This window comes from Aquarana catesbeiana, linkage group LG09 (genome assembly GCF_042186555.1).
Source record: "Aquarana catesbeiana isolate 2022-GZ linkage group LG09, ASM4218655v1, whole genome shotgun sequence".
Lineage (NCBI taxonomy): Eukaryota > Metazoa > Chordata > Amphibia > Anura > Ranidae > Aquarana > Aquarana catesbeiana.
The window spans coordinates 211,114,039-211,132,595 of NC_133332.1; the positions used below are offsets into that span (position 1 = coordinate 211,114,039).

Sequence of the window (18,557 nt, forward strand, 5' to 3'; positions counted from 1 at the left end):
CAGGATGCCCTCCAGGGGCCAGCCTAAGGGCAGCACATTGACTGCATCACACCCCAAAGCTCCACATGTGCAGGGCGCTGCAGTCTCTGCGCGTTATTCAAAAAGTTCTTTGGTGTGGGCCTTTTTTGAGACGAGTGCATCAGATCGCACCGCTGCTATTTGCAACATATGTCTCAAGCGTATCTCGCGTGGCCAAAACATCTCCCGCTTGGGTACCACATGCTTGACCAGACATATGTTGACCTGCCATGCAGTTCGTTGGCAAGCGTATCTAAAAGACCCACACCAAAGAACAAAGAGGATCTCTCCTTGCTCCTCATCAGCTGAGATTTCCAACCCCACTAGACCTTCAGTCCTCTCTGAGACCTGCAGTGAGAGGAATGAAGGTGTAGAATTAGGTGTGTCACAGCCAAGTACTTGTGGGCAATCTGCTTTTGGTACACCGACGTCAGATTGTACCAGGCAAATTTCCCTGCCCCAGCTGCTGCACCGCCGAAAGAAGTTTGCTCCCAGCCATCCACATGCCCAGCGGTTGAATGCTAGCTTGGCAAAATTGCTAGCACTTCAACTGCTGCCTTTTCAGTTGGTAGACTCTGCCCCCTTCCGTGAGTTTGTGGAATGTGCGGTTCCTCAGTGGCAGGTACCCAAACGCCACTTTTTCTCACGGAAGGCGATTCCGGCTCTCTACCGGCATGTGGAAGGCAATGTCCATGCCTCGCTGGACAGGGCGGTCAGCGGTAAGGTGCATATTACCGCTGACTCATGGTCCAGCAGGCATGGACAGGGACGTTACCTAAGTTTCACGGCGCATTGGGTGACTCTGCTGGCAGCTGGGAAGGATGCAGGACAAGGTGCAGTAGTGTTGGAGGTTGTTCCGCCACCACGCCTCCAAAATGCTGATTGTGACACACCTCTCTCCTCCACCCCCTCCTCTTCTTCTTCCTCCATGGCCTCTTCCTCGGAACCAGCGGTGCTCCGTAGGCGTTCAAGGGGCTACGCAAGTACGCAGGCCAAAAGATGCCATGCGGTGCTTGAGCTGGTGTGCTTGGGGGACAGGAGCCACACTGGGGCAGAGGTTCTGTCAGCTCTGCAGGGGCAGGTTCAGAGGTGGTTGACGCCACGCCAACTTAAGGCAGGAATGGTGGTTTGCGACAATGGCACCAACCTCCTCTCTGCCCTCCGACAGGGACAAATGACCCATGTGCCCTGTTTGGCTCACGTCCTTAACTTGGTGGTGCAGCGGTTCTTGGGCAGGTACCCGGGCTTACAGGATGTCCTGAGGCAGGCCAGGAAAGTCTGTGTGCATTTCCGCCGGTCATATAATGCCAGTGCTCGGCTGACGGACCTCCAAAAGGAGTTTAACCTGCCCAAGAACCGCCTAATCTGTGACATGCCCACCAGGTGGAACTCAACGTTGGCCATGCTGCAGCGGCTGCACACGCAGCAGAGGGCCATCAATGAGTACCTGTGCGACTATGGCACCAGGACAGGGTCAGGGGAGCTTGGTTTTTTTTCCCCACGCCAGTGGGCCATGATCAGGGATGCATGCACTGTCCTGTCACCATTCGAGGAGGCCACAAGGATGGTGAGCAGTGACAGTGCATGCATCAGTGACACTGTCCCCCTTGTCCACCTGTTGGAGCACACGCTGCGTGGAATAATGGACAGGGCACTTGAGGCAGAACAGAGGCAGGAAGAGGAGGACTTCCTTAGCTCTCAAGGCCCCCTTTATCCAGACAGTGTTCCTGCGTGCCCGCCGATCACACAGGAAGAGGACGAGGAGGAAGAGGAGGAGGAGGAAGATTGTGTCAGTATGGAGGTGGAGCCTGGCACTCAGCATCAGCAGCAGTCTTTAAGGGATCAGTCCCAAGAAACACATGGACTTGTACGTGGCTGGGAGGAGGTGGCTGCGGACCATGTCGTTCTTAGTGACCCAGAGGACTCCGGACCGAATGCCTCAGCAAACCTACGCTGCATGGCCTCCCTGATCCTGCAAAGCCTGCGTAAGGATCCTCGTATTCGTGGTATCAAGGAGAAGGACCAATACTGGCTGGCAACCCTCCTTGATCCACGTTACAAGGGTAAGGTTGCGGACCTTATCTTGCCATCGCAGAGGGAGCAGAGGATGAAACATCTTCGGGAGGCCTTGCAGAAAGGTCTGTGCAACGCGTTCCCAGAGACTGGGAGGTTACAAACTCCTGTTTCTGGACAACGTGTTGCTGAGGCTTCGGTCAGTCAAAGAAGGAGCGGTGGAGAAGGTGGCCGTCTGACCGATGCGTTCAGACAATTTTTTGGTCCGCAGCCCCAAGGTATGATCGGTTCCAGCAACCATCGCCAGCGTCTGTTTTACATGGTGCAGGAATACCTAGGGGCAAGATCAGACTTGGACACCTTTCCCACCGAAAATCCTCTGGGTTACTGGGTCTTGAGGATGGATCACTGGCCAGAGCTTGCACAGTATGCAATTGAGCTACTGGCCTGTCCTGCATCCAGCGTTCTTTCGGAACGCACATTCAGTGCTGCTGGAGGCGTGGTAACCGATCACAGGGTGCGTCTGTCCACCGACTCGGTCGATCGGCTGACCTTCATAAAAATGAATGAGTCTTGGATCACCACCAGCTACCAAGCACCTGATGCTGATGTAACCGAATAATTTTTTTTGAAATCTCAGATCCCTTCAAAGACTGCCTATGCTGATGCTGAGTGACTATCCCTGAGTAATTATCCTCTTCCTCCTCAATCATCACGCTGATAGCTTGTAAGAACATTTTTGGTTCTGGGCGCCACCACCAGTGCCTAAGGCACAATTTTTCAGCCCCTGTTTAACAGGGGCGTGTAATTACAATTTTTGATGTAATACTTTGCAGCAGGGCTCGTTCCTGCATTCCAACTAGAGTGTCTGTGAGGGGTTGCAGTGTTGTGGCACCAGCACCAGTGCCTAGGGCCCAATTTTTCTGCCCCTGTCTAACAGGGGCGTGTAATTACAATTTTTGATGCAATACTTTGCAGCAGGGCTCGTTCCTGCGTTCCAACTAGAGTGTCTGTGAGGGGTTGCAGTGTTGTGGCACCAGCACCAGTGCCTAAGGCCCAATTTTTCTGCCCCTGTCTAACAGGGGCGTGTAATTACAATTTTTGATGCAATACTTTGCAGCAGGGCTCGTTCCTGCGTTCCAACTAGAGTGTCTGTGAGGGGTTGCAGTGTTGTGGCACCAGCACCAGTGCCTAAGGCCCAATTTTTCTGCCCCTGTCTAACAGGGGCGTGTAATTACAATTTTTGAAGCAATAATTTGCAGCAGGGCTCGTTCCTGCGTTCCAACTAGAGTGTCTGTGAGGGGTTGCAGTGTTGTGGCACCAGCACCAGTGCCTAAGGCCTAATTTTTCAGCTCCTGTTCAACAGGGGCATGTAATTACAATTCTTGATCTAATATTTCACAGCAGGGCCCTGTGAGGGCTTACAGTGTTGTGGCCACAGCAACACCTAAGGCCCAAATTTCTGCTGAGTATATAGGGCAGGACCCTACTTTCAAACATCTAACTTACAAACGACTCCTACTTGCAAACGGAAGGAGACAACAGGAAGTGAGATGAAATCTACCCCTAGGAAGGGAAATTCTCTCCTGTAAGAGTTAATATGGGAAAACAATTTCTCCTTTCCACTGATGCTTTCCAATCCTTGTTCCACAAAAAAACCCAAATTTTCAAAAAACATTTTTCATTGGGACAAAAAAGTGAGGTGAAATCTTCTGAAGAGGAGGAAAGACAGCAAAACAAATGTCACAGGGGTGATAACCCTTCCCTATGTTTTCCAAAAAGCTTAGAAAAGATTTTTTGGCTGGAGCTAAACACGTTAAAAATGTTCAAAATTACAAACAGATTCTACTTAACAACAAACCTACAGTCCCTGTCTTGTTTGCACCGCCTGTATACTGCTGTTCAGAGTATATAGGGCCTGGTGGCCCCACACCTTTCCTTATTTTAATTTGGGTGCGGGGTTCCCCTTAATATCCATACAAGACCCAAAGGGCCTGGTAATGGACTGGGGGGTACCCATGCCGTTTGTCTCACTGATTTTCATCCATATTGCCATGACCCGACATGACATTAAACCCGCAAGCAGTTTTAAATGAGATTTTTTCCTTTAAAAATGACATTTGGTGCAGGGACTGTTCTAAACATGGGAAACATGCGTCACTTTACAGGCATACTATAGACACCCCCCAGGTACGATATTTAAAGGAATATTTCACTTTTTTTTTTTTTACTTTAAGCATCATTAAAATCACTGCTCCCGAAAAAACGGCCGTTTTTAAAAGTTTTTTTTGCATTGATACATGTCCCCTGGGGTAGGACCCGGGTCCCCAAACCCTTTTTAGGACAATACCATGCAAATTAGCCTTTAAAATGAGCACTTTTGATTTCGAACGTTCGAGTCCCATAGACGTCAATGGGGTTCTAACGTTCGTGCGAACTTTCGGTCCGTTCGCGGGTTCTGGTGCGAACCGAACCGGGGGGTGTTCGGCTCATCCCTATCAACCACTTCACCACCACTGTATGCTTAAAAATTAGTAGTGAACATGTATTTCCACAGTGCTGTTTATATATACAGAAATAAGGCACGGGTGGCAACAGATCTGTGATCTGATCTGCCATCCGACATCGCAGATCGCAAACACATTCGCAAACACATTCTACAGAGTCAATGCAAGTGACAAACCTAAACACTATAGTGTTTAAATCTGCCTCGTACAGGGGAGGAAGTATTTATCAAATAAGATTTTGAATGAAGAGATCAGCAGCAGTGGCAGCTAATTGATAATGGGGGTTGTACTTGATTGTGGTATCATTTTTTTTTTTTACATCCCATGGTGTCTCTATGTGACTGGTATATTAACTACGCCACCTTCCTCATCCTGCACATTTACCCCCTCATCTCCATCCTCCCACTTAAAGTGACCTGTACAAAAACCCCTTCACCTCCTCCTCATTAATACATTAATGAAACACTGTATCTAGTGTCATTACCGAGCTCCATGTTTTAACCACTTCAAAACCAGCATACTTTACTTTTTCCTTTACATAGTAAAATATATATATATATATATATATATATATATATATATATATATATATATAAAGCCCAGTGGTTGCTAAACACCACCAAAAGAAAGCTGCAGAGCCACTTGTCAAAATCTTCTAAGCTAGAACGCACATGCTCTCTCCCTTCAATCCTATAGAGAGTTTGTATTCTGCATAAGCAAGGAGTTCGAATTCTCCATAACACTGAATGAAGATCACACAGCTCATTTGAAGTCCCAGCTCAGAAGATTCTAACAAGCAGCTCTGAGGCATCTTGGGAGATAGCTCTCTGGATCAGGGACAGGTGAATATAAACCCAGCAGGGTGGCTGGGGGCACAAAAAGCAACAAAATAGGTTTAACTGCACCAAAAGTGTAGCACCAGTGGGTGCCTAATACAGGGTCAGAGAGCAGAATTAGATTCTAGGTATAAATGTCTTTCACTTTAATATTTCTGAAATTAAAATTATTTTCTTTTTTTTTCCAAAAAAAAAATTTATTGATAAAATTATTTTCTTTTTTATTTTATTTTCATTATTTTCCACACTAGCAAGCTTAATATGCTTTTAACTGATTAGTCCAAGAACAAAAAGACTGTTGTAAATTAAATTATAGTGCAAAAAAATGCATGAATTAAATTATAGTGCAAACAAAAATAGGGCATGAGTAAAAATTCCAATTGTCATTTTAGTAACTAACATCGCAAAATGTCATTTTCCCAGCAGGCAATGTCATCCTGTCAGACTGTTCTGGTTTATTGCTGAAGTGTAGGATGCTACTCTCCCCAGGAGTCAGTTTATTTGTAGCTCTCAGGATGTAGAAACCTGTATACATGAAAAAAATAAAAGTAAATATAAACATGTAAAATGTTACAACACATTCACACCTAAGCGTTTTGTAGCTCAAAGCTCATCCAAAATTTCAATTGATTCTCAGTTGTGCCTGTTCACACCTGAGCATAGTTTGGCTTGAAGCTTGTAGTTCAAAAAACTACACAAGCTTCTTCTGAGCTGCAAGCTTTAAGCATTTCTGTCCCCAGTACACTTCAAAGGGACAGGCTGAAAAACTGTAAAACTAACAAATAAAAAAAGTTCACGCAAAAATACTCAAAAATGCCTGTAGGAATATCAATAAAAAAAGTTTGTAAAAAAAAAAAGGAACAAAGACTGTGAATTCCAGTAAATTAAAGAGTGGCTCTAGATAGCAAGTTTTGTTAAAGCATGACCAAAGTAAAAAAAATATATATACATATATTGTATGCATCAGGTTTAAATTATCTATGGTTTTATCCTGTTTCTTTAAAATTCTGTGTACATCAAGTCCTCATTATTAGCCTAGAATGATTCCAGAGATCCCCATCTGCATTCATTCCTTTATGCCTGTTTCTACAATTCATTCTGCTCTGTCAACATCTCCTTTTGTAGTCACACATTAAGCTGCACCAGGAACAGAGAGTTTAAGTAATTATGACTGAGTCTGAGTGAAAGAACATATCCCTTGCATCCCTTTAGATGACCATGTTTCTCCTTGCTGGCACTGGATGTTGCAGACTTTAGCTGTGCTGTGCTAATCATTTGCTTGGTTACTTTTCCAGAAACAGGTCTGGGAATGTAATCAAGCATCTGATGGGCAGACTGCATAGCTAAAGTCTACACCATACAATGTCCAGTTTCCTCCTGGGAAACATACACATCTATAGGGTGAACAGTTATATGTTTCACCTTTGCAGTCTGCAGATTATGTATGATGTCCCCTGCTGGCTGTTATGAAGAGCTAAAAAACAGCACACACAGCTACAGAGATAGACTGATGATACACACACATTTTAAAATATTAAAGTGGTTGTAAACCCTTACATATGCCCTGTGAAGTGACTAGCTTCAAGTGATTCACAGAGATTAAACAAATCCTCCTACATAAGTTGTACCGTTTTATCTGCAGCCATTTCTCCTGTATTTTGCTATAAAAACACACAAATCAAATGTTTTTTTTCTCAGCTCTAGCAGCAGGGGACGGGGATCTGATGTCACACACATTGCAATGCATAGATCACCGAGTTCCCTGATACCTAACAGCTAACTGGAAGAAAAGGACACCCCCCTCCCCCTCTATGCAGGCTTACAGGCTCATCAAAAAATACACAGAGCTAAGGCTATGCGTCAACAGCTGTGTGCTGGAGGGGAGGGAGGGGGCTGTCTCTCTCTAGGCCAAGGGCCTCCAAACTTTCTAAACAAAGGGCCGGTTTACTGTCCTTCCGAGTTTAGGGGGGCCGGACTGGGGCCATACAAAGTAGAAAATGTTCATGCATCAGTTGGAGTAAACAATGTCCCATCGTTGGTGTCATTGGTAGGAATTGTGCCCCATCGTTGGTGTCATTGGTAGGAATTGTGCCCCATTGTTAGTGTCATTGGGCTCCATTGTTGGTGTCAGTAGAATGAACTGTGCCCCATTGTTGGTGTCATTGTAGAAACTGTGCCTCTTTGTTGGTGTCAGTGAATTAAATAGTGCCCCAAGGGCTAGATAAAAGCAAGCAAATGACCACATCTGGCCCCTGGGCTGCAGTTTGGAGACCACTGCTGTAGGCTGTTAGAAGTGATTCATGGCAGATAGAGGAGATAGCAGATAGAGGAGAGAAACACTCTGTGCTTTGGATTTAGATTAGTAAAAACTAGAGTGGGATGTGCTTTGTTCATTTTTCATGTCTGAGGTTTACAACCACTTTAAGTTTTGTAAAGTTTTTGTTTATTTTAAATCAGCATAAGGGATGGTACTTACATTGAATGAGAAGTGTTCCTTGTGCTGGTGGCTGCTCTCTTTGTTTTAAATCTTCAGTCCTTTTCCTCCCCCACAGCGGTAATCTTCCAATGCTGCGGGGGGGGGGGGGGGTAAATACAAACTGCTGGATCTGTCATAGGTACTCATTAGGAGGGTCCACAATGCCTGCCCTTTTTGCCCACCCCCCATGCATAAAGGTGTACTATAGCTTCCCGGAATTAAAAGCACTCCATAAATGGAGGAAGTGGACCTTTCATTTTGTCCAACTGTCCTCCATTCATAGAGCTCTGTTCTTGCTAGAAGCTATAGAACAGCTTTGATGAATGGAAGAGGGAGGGCTGAAAGGATGGGCATAGTTGGCACTCTTCATGAGTGCCCATGACAGGTCTAGCGACTTGTATTAATGCCCACAGCATCAGAAGATTACTAAGATTACTGCAGTGGAAGTATGGGGAGGGACAAAGGACTGAAGATTTAGAGGAAGAGGGCAGCCACCAGCACAAGGGACATTTCTTATTCAATGTAAGTACTTTCCCTTGTGCTGGTGGCTGCCCTAAAGGTAAAGTGCAACAAAGGTTCAGAATATTTACCTCTCCTTCAAGAGTCCAAAGTCCCTTGCTGGCACTGGCATCTTCTACCTGGCTTCTACCAGATGTGACTGTCTTCACTGGCCCGCGTGAGATGTCACTTCTGCGTATGCACAGGAGTTCAGTCATTCCAGCACACAGGATCAGTGCTGGAATGTAAACTGCTAAGTGTACATGCTACAGAAGACTGTGAGCAGGCAGGTAGGTTTATTTTATTGCAGAAGAGACATTGCATGTCAGAGAGTGTGGGCACTCTGATACAGGAGGTGGGTTACTGGCTAAATCACCAGGTAAAAAAAGAGGGAAAAAGCCTGAAAAAAGAAAATGAATGCAGCCACCACATCTAAAGACTGGTAAACTCCAATATAATACATTATTGGTTTAATACCGCTTTAAGACTTTAATTCCCCTTTAAGATTTGAAGTATGAATATATATATATACATATATATATATATATATATATATATATATATATATATATATATATATATATATATATATACATACACATACACAGTATCTCAAAGTGAGTACATCCCTCACATTTTTGTAAATGTTTTCTTATATCTTTTCATCTGATAACACTGAAGAAATGACACTTTGCTACAATGTAAAGTAGTGAGTATAGCTTGTATAACAGTGTACATTTGCTGTCCCCTCAAAATAACTCAACATGCAGTCATTAATGTCTAAACCGCTGGCAACAAAAGTGAGTACACCCCTAAGTGAAAATGTCCAAATTGGGCCCAAAGTGTCAATATTTTGTGTGGTCACCATTATTTTCCAGCACTTCCTTAACCCTCTTGGGCATGGAGTTCACCAGAGCTTCACAGGTTGCCACTGGAGTCTTCTTCCATTCCTCAATGACGACATCATGGAGCTGGTGGATGTTAAAGATCTTGCGCTCCTCCACCTTCCGCTTGAGGATACCCCACAGATGCTCAATAGGGTTTAGGTCTGGAGACCAGTCCATCTATGTCTGAAACCACTGACAACAAAAGTGAGTACACCTCTAAGTGAAAATGTCCAAATTGGGCCCAATTAGCCATTTTCCCTCCCCGGTGTCATGCAACTCGTTAGTTTTTACAAGGTCTCAGGTGTGAATGGGGAGCAGGTGTGTTAAATTTGGTGTTATCACTCTCACTCTCTCATACTGGTCACTGGAAGTTCAACATGGCACCTCATGGCAAAGAACTCTCTGAGGATCTAAAAAACAGTATTGTTGCGCTACATAAAGATGGCCTAGGCCAGTGATGGCGAAACTTGGCACCCTACATTTTGCCATGATGCTCAACTACACTGCAGAGTGCATGAGCATCATGGGAAATGTAGTTCCAAAACATCTGGGGTGCCAAGGTTCGCCATCACTGGCCTAGGCTATAAGAAGATTGCCAAGACCCTGAAACTGAGCTGCAGCACAGTGGTCAAGATCATACAGTGGTTTAACAGGACAGGTTCCACTCAGAACAGGCCTCGCCATGGTCGACCAATGAAATTGAGTGCACGTGCTCAGCGTCATATCCAGAGGTTGCCTTTGGGAAACAGACGTATGATTGCTGCCAGCATTGCTGCAGAGGTTGAAGGGGTGGGGGTGTCAGACTGTCAGTGCTCAGACCATATGCCACACGCTGCATCAAATTGGTCTGTATGGCTGTCATCCCAGAAGGAAGCCTCTTCTAAAGACGATGCACAAGAAAGCCCGCAAACCGTTTGCTGAAGACAAGCAGACTAAGGACATGGATTACTGGAACCATGTCCTGTGGTCTGATGAGACCAAGATAAACATATTTGGTTCAGATGGTGTCAGGCGTGTGTGGCGGCAACCAGGTGAGGAGTACAAAGACAAGTGTGTCTTGTCTACAGTCAAGCATGGTGGTAGGAGTGTCATGGTCTGGGGCTGCATGACTGCTGCTGACACTGGGGGAGCTACAGTCTATTGAGGGAACCATGAATGCCAATATGTACTGTGAAATACTGAAGCAGAACATGATCCCCTCCCTTCGGAGACTGGGCCGCAGGGCAGTATTCCAACATGATAACGACCCCAAACTTATCTCCAAGATGACCACTGCCTTGCTAAAGAAGCTGAGGGTAAAGGTGATGGACTGGCCAAGCATGTCTCCAGACCTAAACCCTATTGAGTATCTGTGGGGCATCCTCAAACGGAAGGTGAAGGGGTGCAAGGTCTCTAACATCCACCAGCTCCGTTATGTCGTCACGGAGGAGTGGAAGAGGACTCCAGTGGCAACCTGTCAAGCTCTGGTCAACTCCATGCCCAAGAGTGTTAAGGCAGTGCTGGAAAATAATGGTGGCCACACAAAATATTGACACTTGGCCCAATTTGGACATTATCACTTAGGGGTGTACTCACATTTGTTGCCAGCGATTTAGACATTAATGTCTGTGTGTTGAGTTATTTTGAGGGGACAGCAAATTTACACTGTTATACAAGCTGTACACTCACTACTTTACATTGTAGCAAAGTGTCATTTCTTTAGTGTTGTCACTTGAAAAGGTATAATAAAATATTTACAAGAATATGAAGGGTGTACTCACTTTTGTGAGATACTGTATATTTTTTTCACAATAAACGTTTATTGAGAATCAAAGGTTGAATACATACATGGTATAGTATGGAATAATCTAAAGAAAATAAAGTAAATATTTTAACAATACTAAATAATGTTCTTTGTTAATACTTAATGTAATGAATGTGTCCTTTAAGCCCACGTTCAGATCGGCCAAATCAAGCCATGTCAACTCGCATGTCAAATCGCCGGCACCTCAAAGTCGGCGTTACACTGATTCCCAAAAGTAGTTCCTGTACTACTTTTGGCGACTTCGGGGGCGGTTTAAACAGACATCTGTGCATGAACCCGCACAGATATCTGTCAAATTGCCGGTTTGAAATCGTGCAAGTTCAGCTGAAATTGACAATTTCAAACCCGCCCTCAATGTGAACCTGAGCTTATGGATAGTTAAAGGATACATTCGCCTTTGGGAATATGTTACACATTCCATCCATTTTTAGGGTGGACATGTAACATGTTCCCATTCCTGCAGCATCTCCCTAATCCGCTGCATCTAAGGACAGCAAGTGGGGGATCTTCTCCCCCACGCTCGCTGTCACTATTTTAAAAAAGGTACGGCCGTGCGAGGCTCCGACTGCCCGGCTGTGTCATTCATTTACAGGGTTCTGTGAATGGGAAACTACAAGTACAGACAGCCTTTGTGGCTGTTGGCTTATTGTTCTCAATGAATGCTGTAGGAGCAGTCTCTTAGGGAATCCTGTTGCTAGTGGTTTGCTGCCAGCATCAAGATAGGTGATATGGTTCTTACAGTTGCTGGCCTGTCAACTACCAGACCTCAAACACTGACAGCCTAACAAGTGTCAGACTTCAGGTCATCTCTGACCCTCTCACTGTCTTAACAAAGGCACCTCCCATATTACTGTCTTTGCAGGTTATTTTTGTTTTGAGTTTTAAAGTAGCCCATGAAGCTAGTTTCAACAGTGCTGTAACCAAGAACCACAGAGGCAGCATTTTCACAGACTCATATTCAGAGTAGATTCCTGAATATACAGTATGGGCATCCATACAAACTATGGGCAGTCAGCTGCAGAAGATGAATGCTAGGATAAAAATAATAGCCATTTGGCATGTAGATCTTCTCTGAGTAAGTTTTGGAGCAAAATGTTCACATTTGACTAGGGTGCCTTTTAAAAGTTCTCATTCTATGGTCTACTTTCTAGTTTATTTGCTGGTGACCTGCATCTCTCATTTAGTGAAACTTTCTCAAATAAGTCCCAGCATGCAAGCTTTGTTGCCTAAGCCCTGCATTGATAAGTGACAGCTGACTTTCATATGATTTTCCATCAACCAAATCACTGTGTCAGGAGGCAGATTTCCTCGCATCCAATTCGCATAGCAGGAGATTGTGACCAGCTCTCTATGGAGCCGGTTCACACATCTCCGCAGAAGCTCCGGTGCGAATTGCACAGGAGCCCTATGCGTCTTTTGGTAGATTTCGGGACCGAATTCAACCAATAATTCGGGCTGAAATCAGACATAAAACTGTGCATGGAGACGCACCGGACTCCTGCTGTGAGCCAGAGCGTGCTGCGGTGTGAACTCAGCCTTAATCACCAAATGCTTTGTGGCAAAGATTTCCAACATTTTGCAGCTGCAGCAAATAATCACTCTAAAGTAATATTTTCCTTCTAACCTTATGCAGTAAGTATTCATTGTTATCTCATACACCTCCATATTTGAATGCTGGTGTGATAGAATGCAAGTGTAGAGACAGTAGACCAAAATGATAAAAAAAAAAATCAGGGACTAATAAGTTTTTTTAAATATATATATATAAATATTTTTTGCAGAAAGGCTTTCTGCCAAAATCATGGAGATATGATATGTGACCAGAGAAAAAAGAAAAAATGGTGTCAGCGCTTAATGGTATATAGCTGCTAGCAATTAGTGTAGATATACAAAACACTGTGATTATGATATGTGACCAGTTTACATACCATAGATGGTGCTTAGCCAAGTAGCACTAACAATAGCAATTTTCATAACGTATACAATCCTCTAAATACACATTTTATGTACATTACCTAGGACACATTAACAACATTTATGCTGCCCAACATTCTCCATCAGTTGTAAGGAATGTGTGAGAATATCTTCAAAGGTCCTGTCTGCAATGATAGCGAGAATGGTGATTTTTTAACTGGCTGAAATTCGCTCAGTGTATGGCCAGCTTTACGATTCCTACCAATGGAAAGCAGGAAGAGCAAATTATACATATTTCACATGATATGCATACCTGTAAATGTTTGGAGTCATCCATAGGACAAGAATGTTTCTTTTCTTTCTTCTTTATTATTTTGTTATATCTTTCTATGTATTCTTTTATAAACTCCATTACTATTTTATGAGCTTTGTTTTCCACACATCCATCTGACTCTCTCCCATTTGTAGTAAGTGATTGCAGCTTGTCATGAGTTTTGGTTTGAACCAAAGCATATTTTTCACTGTTTTCCTCTGTGTTCTCTCTATGCTGCTTTACATTGCCTTTGTTGAATTTTTGCTGGGTGATCTTAGCAAATATTTCAAGTACATCTGATAATACTCTATCGAAAACATTGTCTGTAACCTTTAGAACCAATGTTTCTTGTTTTTCTTGAAGAAGGAACGGCAGTATTATTTTGTCAGTGTCAACTGCACAAAAGAGACCTATTTGCAAACCCTGTCCAGGGTCCCGGTCTGCATTCGAAGGCTTTATTTTCACACCATTTGAGTATATCCCACAGGTATCAGTAATATTTTTATCAATGCTTGCCTCTGATGGCTTTAAACAACATGACCTAGTTTGGTTTATGTTTTTTTCAGATGATTGTTCTTTTTTATCATCCTTATTTTGTCTTTTCTGCATTGTATCTGAACCTGATTTATCCTGAGGCCTAAAATTTCTTGGAGATGGACCCTCACCAGATGCATTATTGTCATCTGTGGCAGTGCCTAAATCTGTTTGATCATCAAACAGTAGATGTGAGATTTGCCCAGGTCTTACAAAAACACCGCACTGCATAGGACAATCAAAATACCTTATTCCTTCAAAAGTTCCATCATTGTCTCCTTCAGCCTTGTCCAGAACTACTCCTGCCCAATAGCCATCCCTAAAAGCCATTGACCCTTTATAATTCAGTGTACCCGGCTTGGAAAGTTTTACCAATACCCTATCACCAATCTCAAAGTTGAACAAAGGATCATGCCTATCCTCTTCTGCCTTTGATAAAGTTAAGAATGGTGTACGATGCCCCACAACCATGTGTAAATTCTTTTGTTCTTCAGGCTCTGCAGGTGGAGCTTCAAAGTATCCATCATTGGGTAATTCATAAGCTGATTCAGATGTTGGAACAAAAGCATCTTCCATTAATAAATTATCATATTGTAAATTGATTTCTTCAATTAGGCTAGCTTCTGGACTACTGTGCAAACCTTCTGTTCCAGAGAAGACTATTTCATCTGGTGGAGTAGGGAAGTCCTCTGAGTCAATATCATCACTTTTAATTGAATCTGTGTCTCTAGGAAGAGGAGGCAGCCCTTCACTCTGATCCTGTTTTGCAGAGTACAAGTCTTCACTTCCGTAAGAAAGCTTTTCATCAACTGGAGAAAAGATTTCTGACAAGGTATCTTCAATAGGCTGTAGGACTTCATCTGTGATGAATATCACTTCTCCCTCACTAGGATGTGGGAAGCTTTTAATCTGAAATAAATCTTTTGAGTTTGTAGCATAAAATGGCGCTGTCTCAATTTTCCCCGAGATTACATTTTCTGTAAAAGATTGTTTCACATTCGTTTCCGTCATTCTTGTCCAGTCTTTAGTGTCAGATAAACTCATCCCTGCCACATTACTAATGTTTTCTGGACTCATTGATGTCGATTTCTGTAGGTCTGTAACTTTGACTGTGGTGTCATCCTGATTTTCAAGTAAATTTTCTATGCTGTATGTTTTAGAATCTGACTCTGTCACATCTTCAGAGGTTGGAAAAGATTCATATGCCAAGGGTGCTTTTTGGGTTTTTGTATCTTCCATAACCAAAGTTACCCCAGTTCTGGAATTCAGGGATCCTTTTTGAGAAGTGGAAAGGTTAGAAGATTCTACAGATTTACCATTGTGAAAAGCAGACTTAATTATATTATTTTTGTCACTTTCTCCAAGAAGATTTGGGTCAAATGGCTGAGAGACCGACTTTCCATCAAAATTGTACCTTCCTTCAGTTGGAATACCAGTACATTCCACGTCAAACACATCTGAATCGCCACTCTCTGTGTCCTGACCATCCTGCCCCTGATCTGATACAGAGACAGAACTTTCTGAGATGGTAATGAGTTTAGCAGAAACTTTATGAAATTCTACAAAAGAGGATAGGAGAGTGCCAGTTTCCTGTGCCTGTAATGGAACATTTGATTCTGAAGGTTTCAGTATCCTGTCAATGCTGATTTCAGATGCCAATTTAGTATCTTCTGTGGTCCCTTTGTCTGCAGTTAACACACTGAGATCTGAAATGGCAACATTAGAAATCATATTATTATGATAATTTTTTCTACAGTTCCTCTTCCCACCCAAAACGTATTCACATTACAGGTAGATAGTTTCCAGTGTCATATATCTCTGCGACATTAATAACAGGGTTTCCCAACTAGAGTCTCAATATTTGTGCTGCTTTTTTCATTATGTAAAACTAACTTCTACAGAGCACATACCCATATGTAATGGCTGCTATGAATGAGTGGAGCTGATAAATCAGCTACAGAGATCTCCATCTTTTAAAGCAGTAAAAAAATTAAAAAAAATAAAAATAAGTAATATAATGCAGCTTACTATATCTTATATGTGGTGGCTGCATTACTTCCCTTTTTAAGGATTTCTTCCTTTATTTTCACCTGTTGATCCAGCCAGTAAGTTGAGTATTTTTCAACTTCATTTAAAAGACCAAGCTGTCCAGCCAAACTGGCAGTTGCAGGGTTGAGACAATTTACCACTGACAAGGATGCTCACGATGATAAACTTCTATTTGTAATGTAAAACCATTATCCCAAAAGGAAAAACAACTGTAACTGTACTGCAACTGCTTAAAAAGTGTTAGCTGGAGTTCGGCTTTATTTTTTAGTCATGTCTATTTAAATCTGCTAGTAAATCTAACACTACGCAGACTGACAGTGTTGCTGTCCAAGGGAAGTGTGTTACTGGCTGGATCAGCAGGTGAAAATAATGCAAAAAGAAGTCTAAAAAGGAAAACTAAGGCAGTCATCACATTTAAAGATTGATAAGCTTCAAATTTTTTAACTTTTGTGTGTGGGTTTAACACCGCCTTACTTAGAGGCAGAGAGGAGGGGTAGATAATGTCACAGAGAGAGAGCGCAAATTAATTCTGCTCAAAAACTGGAAGTGATCATCAGTGGTTGAGGCAGGGTTTTCCATCCACATGTTAGAGTCACCAGCAAACAGAACAGTAAGCAGCAAATTTCCAAAAGCTAGCAGTCAGCACAGCAGTGCCTTAGATCATAAACTGCAGATATACAGCCTTGGGGCTGTAGGTACAGCAGTCCCTAGGAACACTCACATACCAGGAAGTGCTCTGTTATTTTTCAGGAGACATTTAACTGGTTCCCGACCGGCGCACACCGATGTACGTCGGTAGAATAGCACGGCTGGGCAAATGGGCGTACCCGTATGTCCCTTTAAATTTGCTGCCGTGCCATTGCGCGTGCGCTGCCGGCGGAGCATGCCGGCTAGGAGCTTCGTAAGTTGGGTCGCGGGTCCTGCGGAGTAGATCGCGGCGGGGATACTCGCGATCGCCTCATGGAGAGGGAGAACGGGGAGATGCTAATGTAAACAAGCATCTCCCCGTTCTGCCTAGTGACAGTGTCACTGATCTCTGCTCCCTGTGATCGGGAGCAGAGATCAGTGACGTGTCACACGTAGCCACACCCCCCCACAGTTAGAAACACCCCCCAGCACATACTTAACCCCTACACTGCCCCCTAGTGGTTAACCCCTTCACTGCCAGTGTCATTTACACAGGAATCAGTGCATTTGTATAGCACTGATTGCTGTATAAATGACAATGGTCCCAAAAATGTGTCAAAAATGTGTAAAAAATGTCCGATGTGTCCGCCATAATGTCACAGTCATGATAAAAAATCGCTGATCGCCGCCATTACTAGTAAAAAAAAAATATCAAGAAAAATGCCATAAAACTATCCCCTATTTTGTAGAGGCTATAACTTTTGCACAAACCAATCAATAAACGCTTATTGCGATTTTTTTTTTTACCAAAAATATGTAGAAGAATACGTATTGGCCTAAACTGAGGAAAAAAAAATGTTTTTTAAAATATTTTTTGGGGATATTTATTATAGCAAAAAGGAAAAAATAATGCGTTTTTTTCAAAATTGTCGCTATTTTTTTGTTTATGGCGCAAATAATAAAAACCACAGAGGTGATCAAATACCACCAAAAGAAAGCTCTATTTGTGGGAAAAAAAGGACATCAATTTTGTTTGGGAGCCACGTCGCATGACCGCGCAAGTGTCAGTTAAAGCGACGCAATGCCGAATCGCAAAAAGTGCTTTGGTCAAGAAGGGGGTAAATTTTTCCGGGGCTGAAGTGGTTAAGGAGAAAAGGTAGCTTTTTAGGGTACTGCCAAGATAACATAGCAAAACCTCAGTTTTTAAGGCCCACTTCAAGGTAACCAGCACATTATGTTGTTGCTAAAATTGGTTTGCCAGCTAGACATCAATGACCTCTGGACATTAAATGGTGACACTTTAGTATGTTCAGTAGCAACAACTACTAAATTTAGGCACAACAATATTCTAATTCTCTTTTTAACAAGTGTATAGTATTTTAAAAATTTCAAATACAAAAAAAAAACTTTCACAACTTTGCACATTTACTTCACAGGATCTCTTACTCCGTTGTTTTTCCAAGGTGTCAGTGTTTTCTGATTTTTTCATCATCTCGTGACCTTGAAAATCCATATTTTCTCTTTAAATGAAAATGGAAAGGTAAAATAACAACATTGTAAAATACATTAAGTAGATATAATGATGGGCACTGTTTGTTCCCTATTGGTTTTCTCCTTCTCATTTTCTATAGTGTTCTGTTTTGTGTCCTAAAAGTAAAATATAGAAAGTTTATGGTGGTAAGCAAATACCAGCACAAAGCTACAGGCCTCTCCGTTCAAGGAACTCCAATCTATTAAAAGAAATATAATTTTTTTTTGTAATATGTGTGTGTTGAAACCACTGATTATAACCAGTTAGCACTTCCACCAGGGGCGTTGCTAGGTCTACAAAAGATCTGGGGCTAGAGCCCATAGCAGCGTAGTAAAGAAAGTCATATGCTTGGACGGGAATACACATGTATATACAGTAATATACGTGTGTGTGTGTATCCCCAGAGAGCCCCCCACTTACATCAGGGTCCCCAGAGAGCCCCCCTTACATCAGGGTCCCCAGAGAGCCCCCCCTTACATTAGGGTCCCCAGAGAGCCTCTCCCTTAAAATCAGGGTCCCCAGAGAGCCTCCTCCTTAAAATCAGGGTCCC

At 43.0% G+C, this 18,557-nt stretch overlaps 1 protein-coding gene across 4 annotated transcripts in view; it reads right to left on the reverse strand.

The window, feature by feature from the left end:
* Positions 1-5,599: 5,599 nt before the first annotated feature.
* The window catches only part of CCDC187 (coiled-coil domain containing 187), a 141,853-nt gene continuing 128,895 nt past the window's right edge, over positions 5,600-18,557 (reverse strand). For 3 of the 4 annotated variants that reach the window (XM_073599648.1, XM_073599646.1, XM_073599645.1), the window contains exons 27-30: positions 17,923-17,996; positions 13,267-15,506; positions 13,055-13,138; positions 5,600-5,899 (exon numbers count right to left, since the gene is read on the reverse strand). In XM_073599648.1, the coding sequence (XP_073455749.1) occupies positions 13,097-13,138; positions 13,267-15,506; positions 17,923-17,996 (2,356 nt within the window). In that variant the 3' untranslated portion in view covers positions 5,600-5,899; positions 13,055-13,096. The remainder of the gene's footprint in view (positions 5,900-13,054; positions 13,139-13,266; positions 15,507-17,922; positions 17,997-18,557) is intronic. The other variant, XM_073599647.1, reaches the window with a different exon arrangement.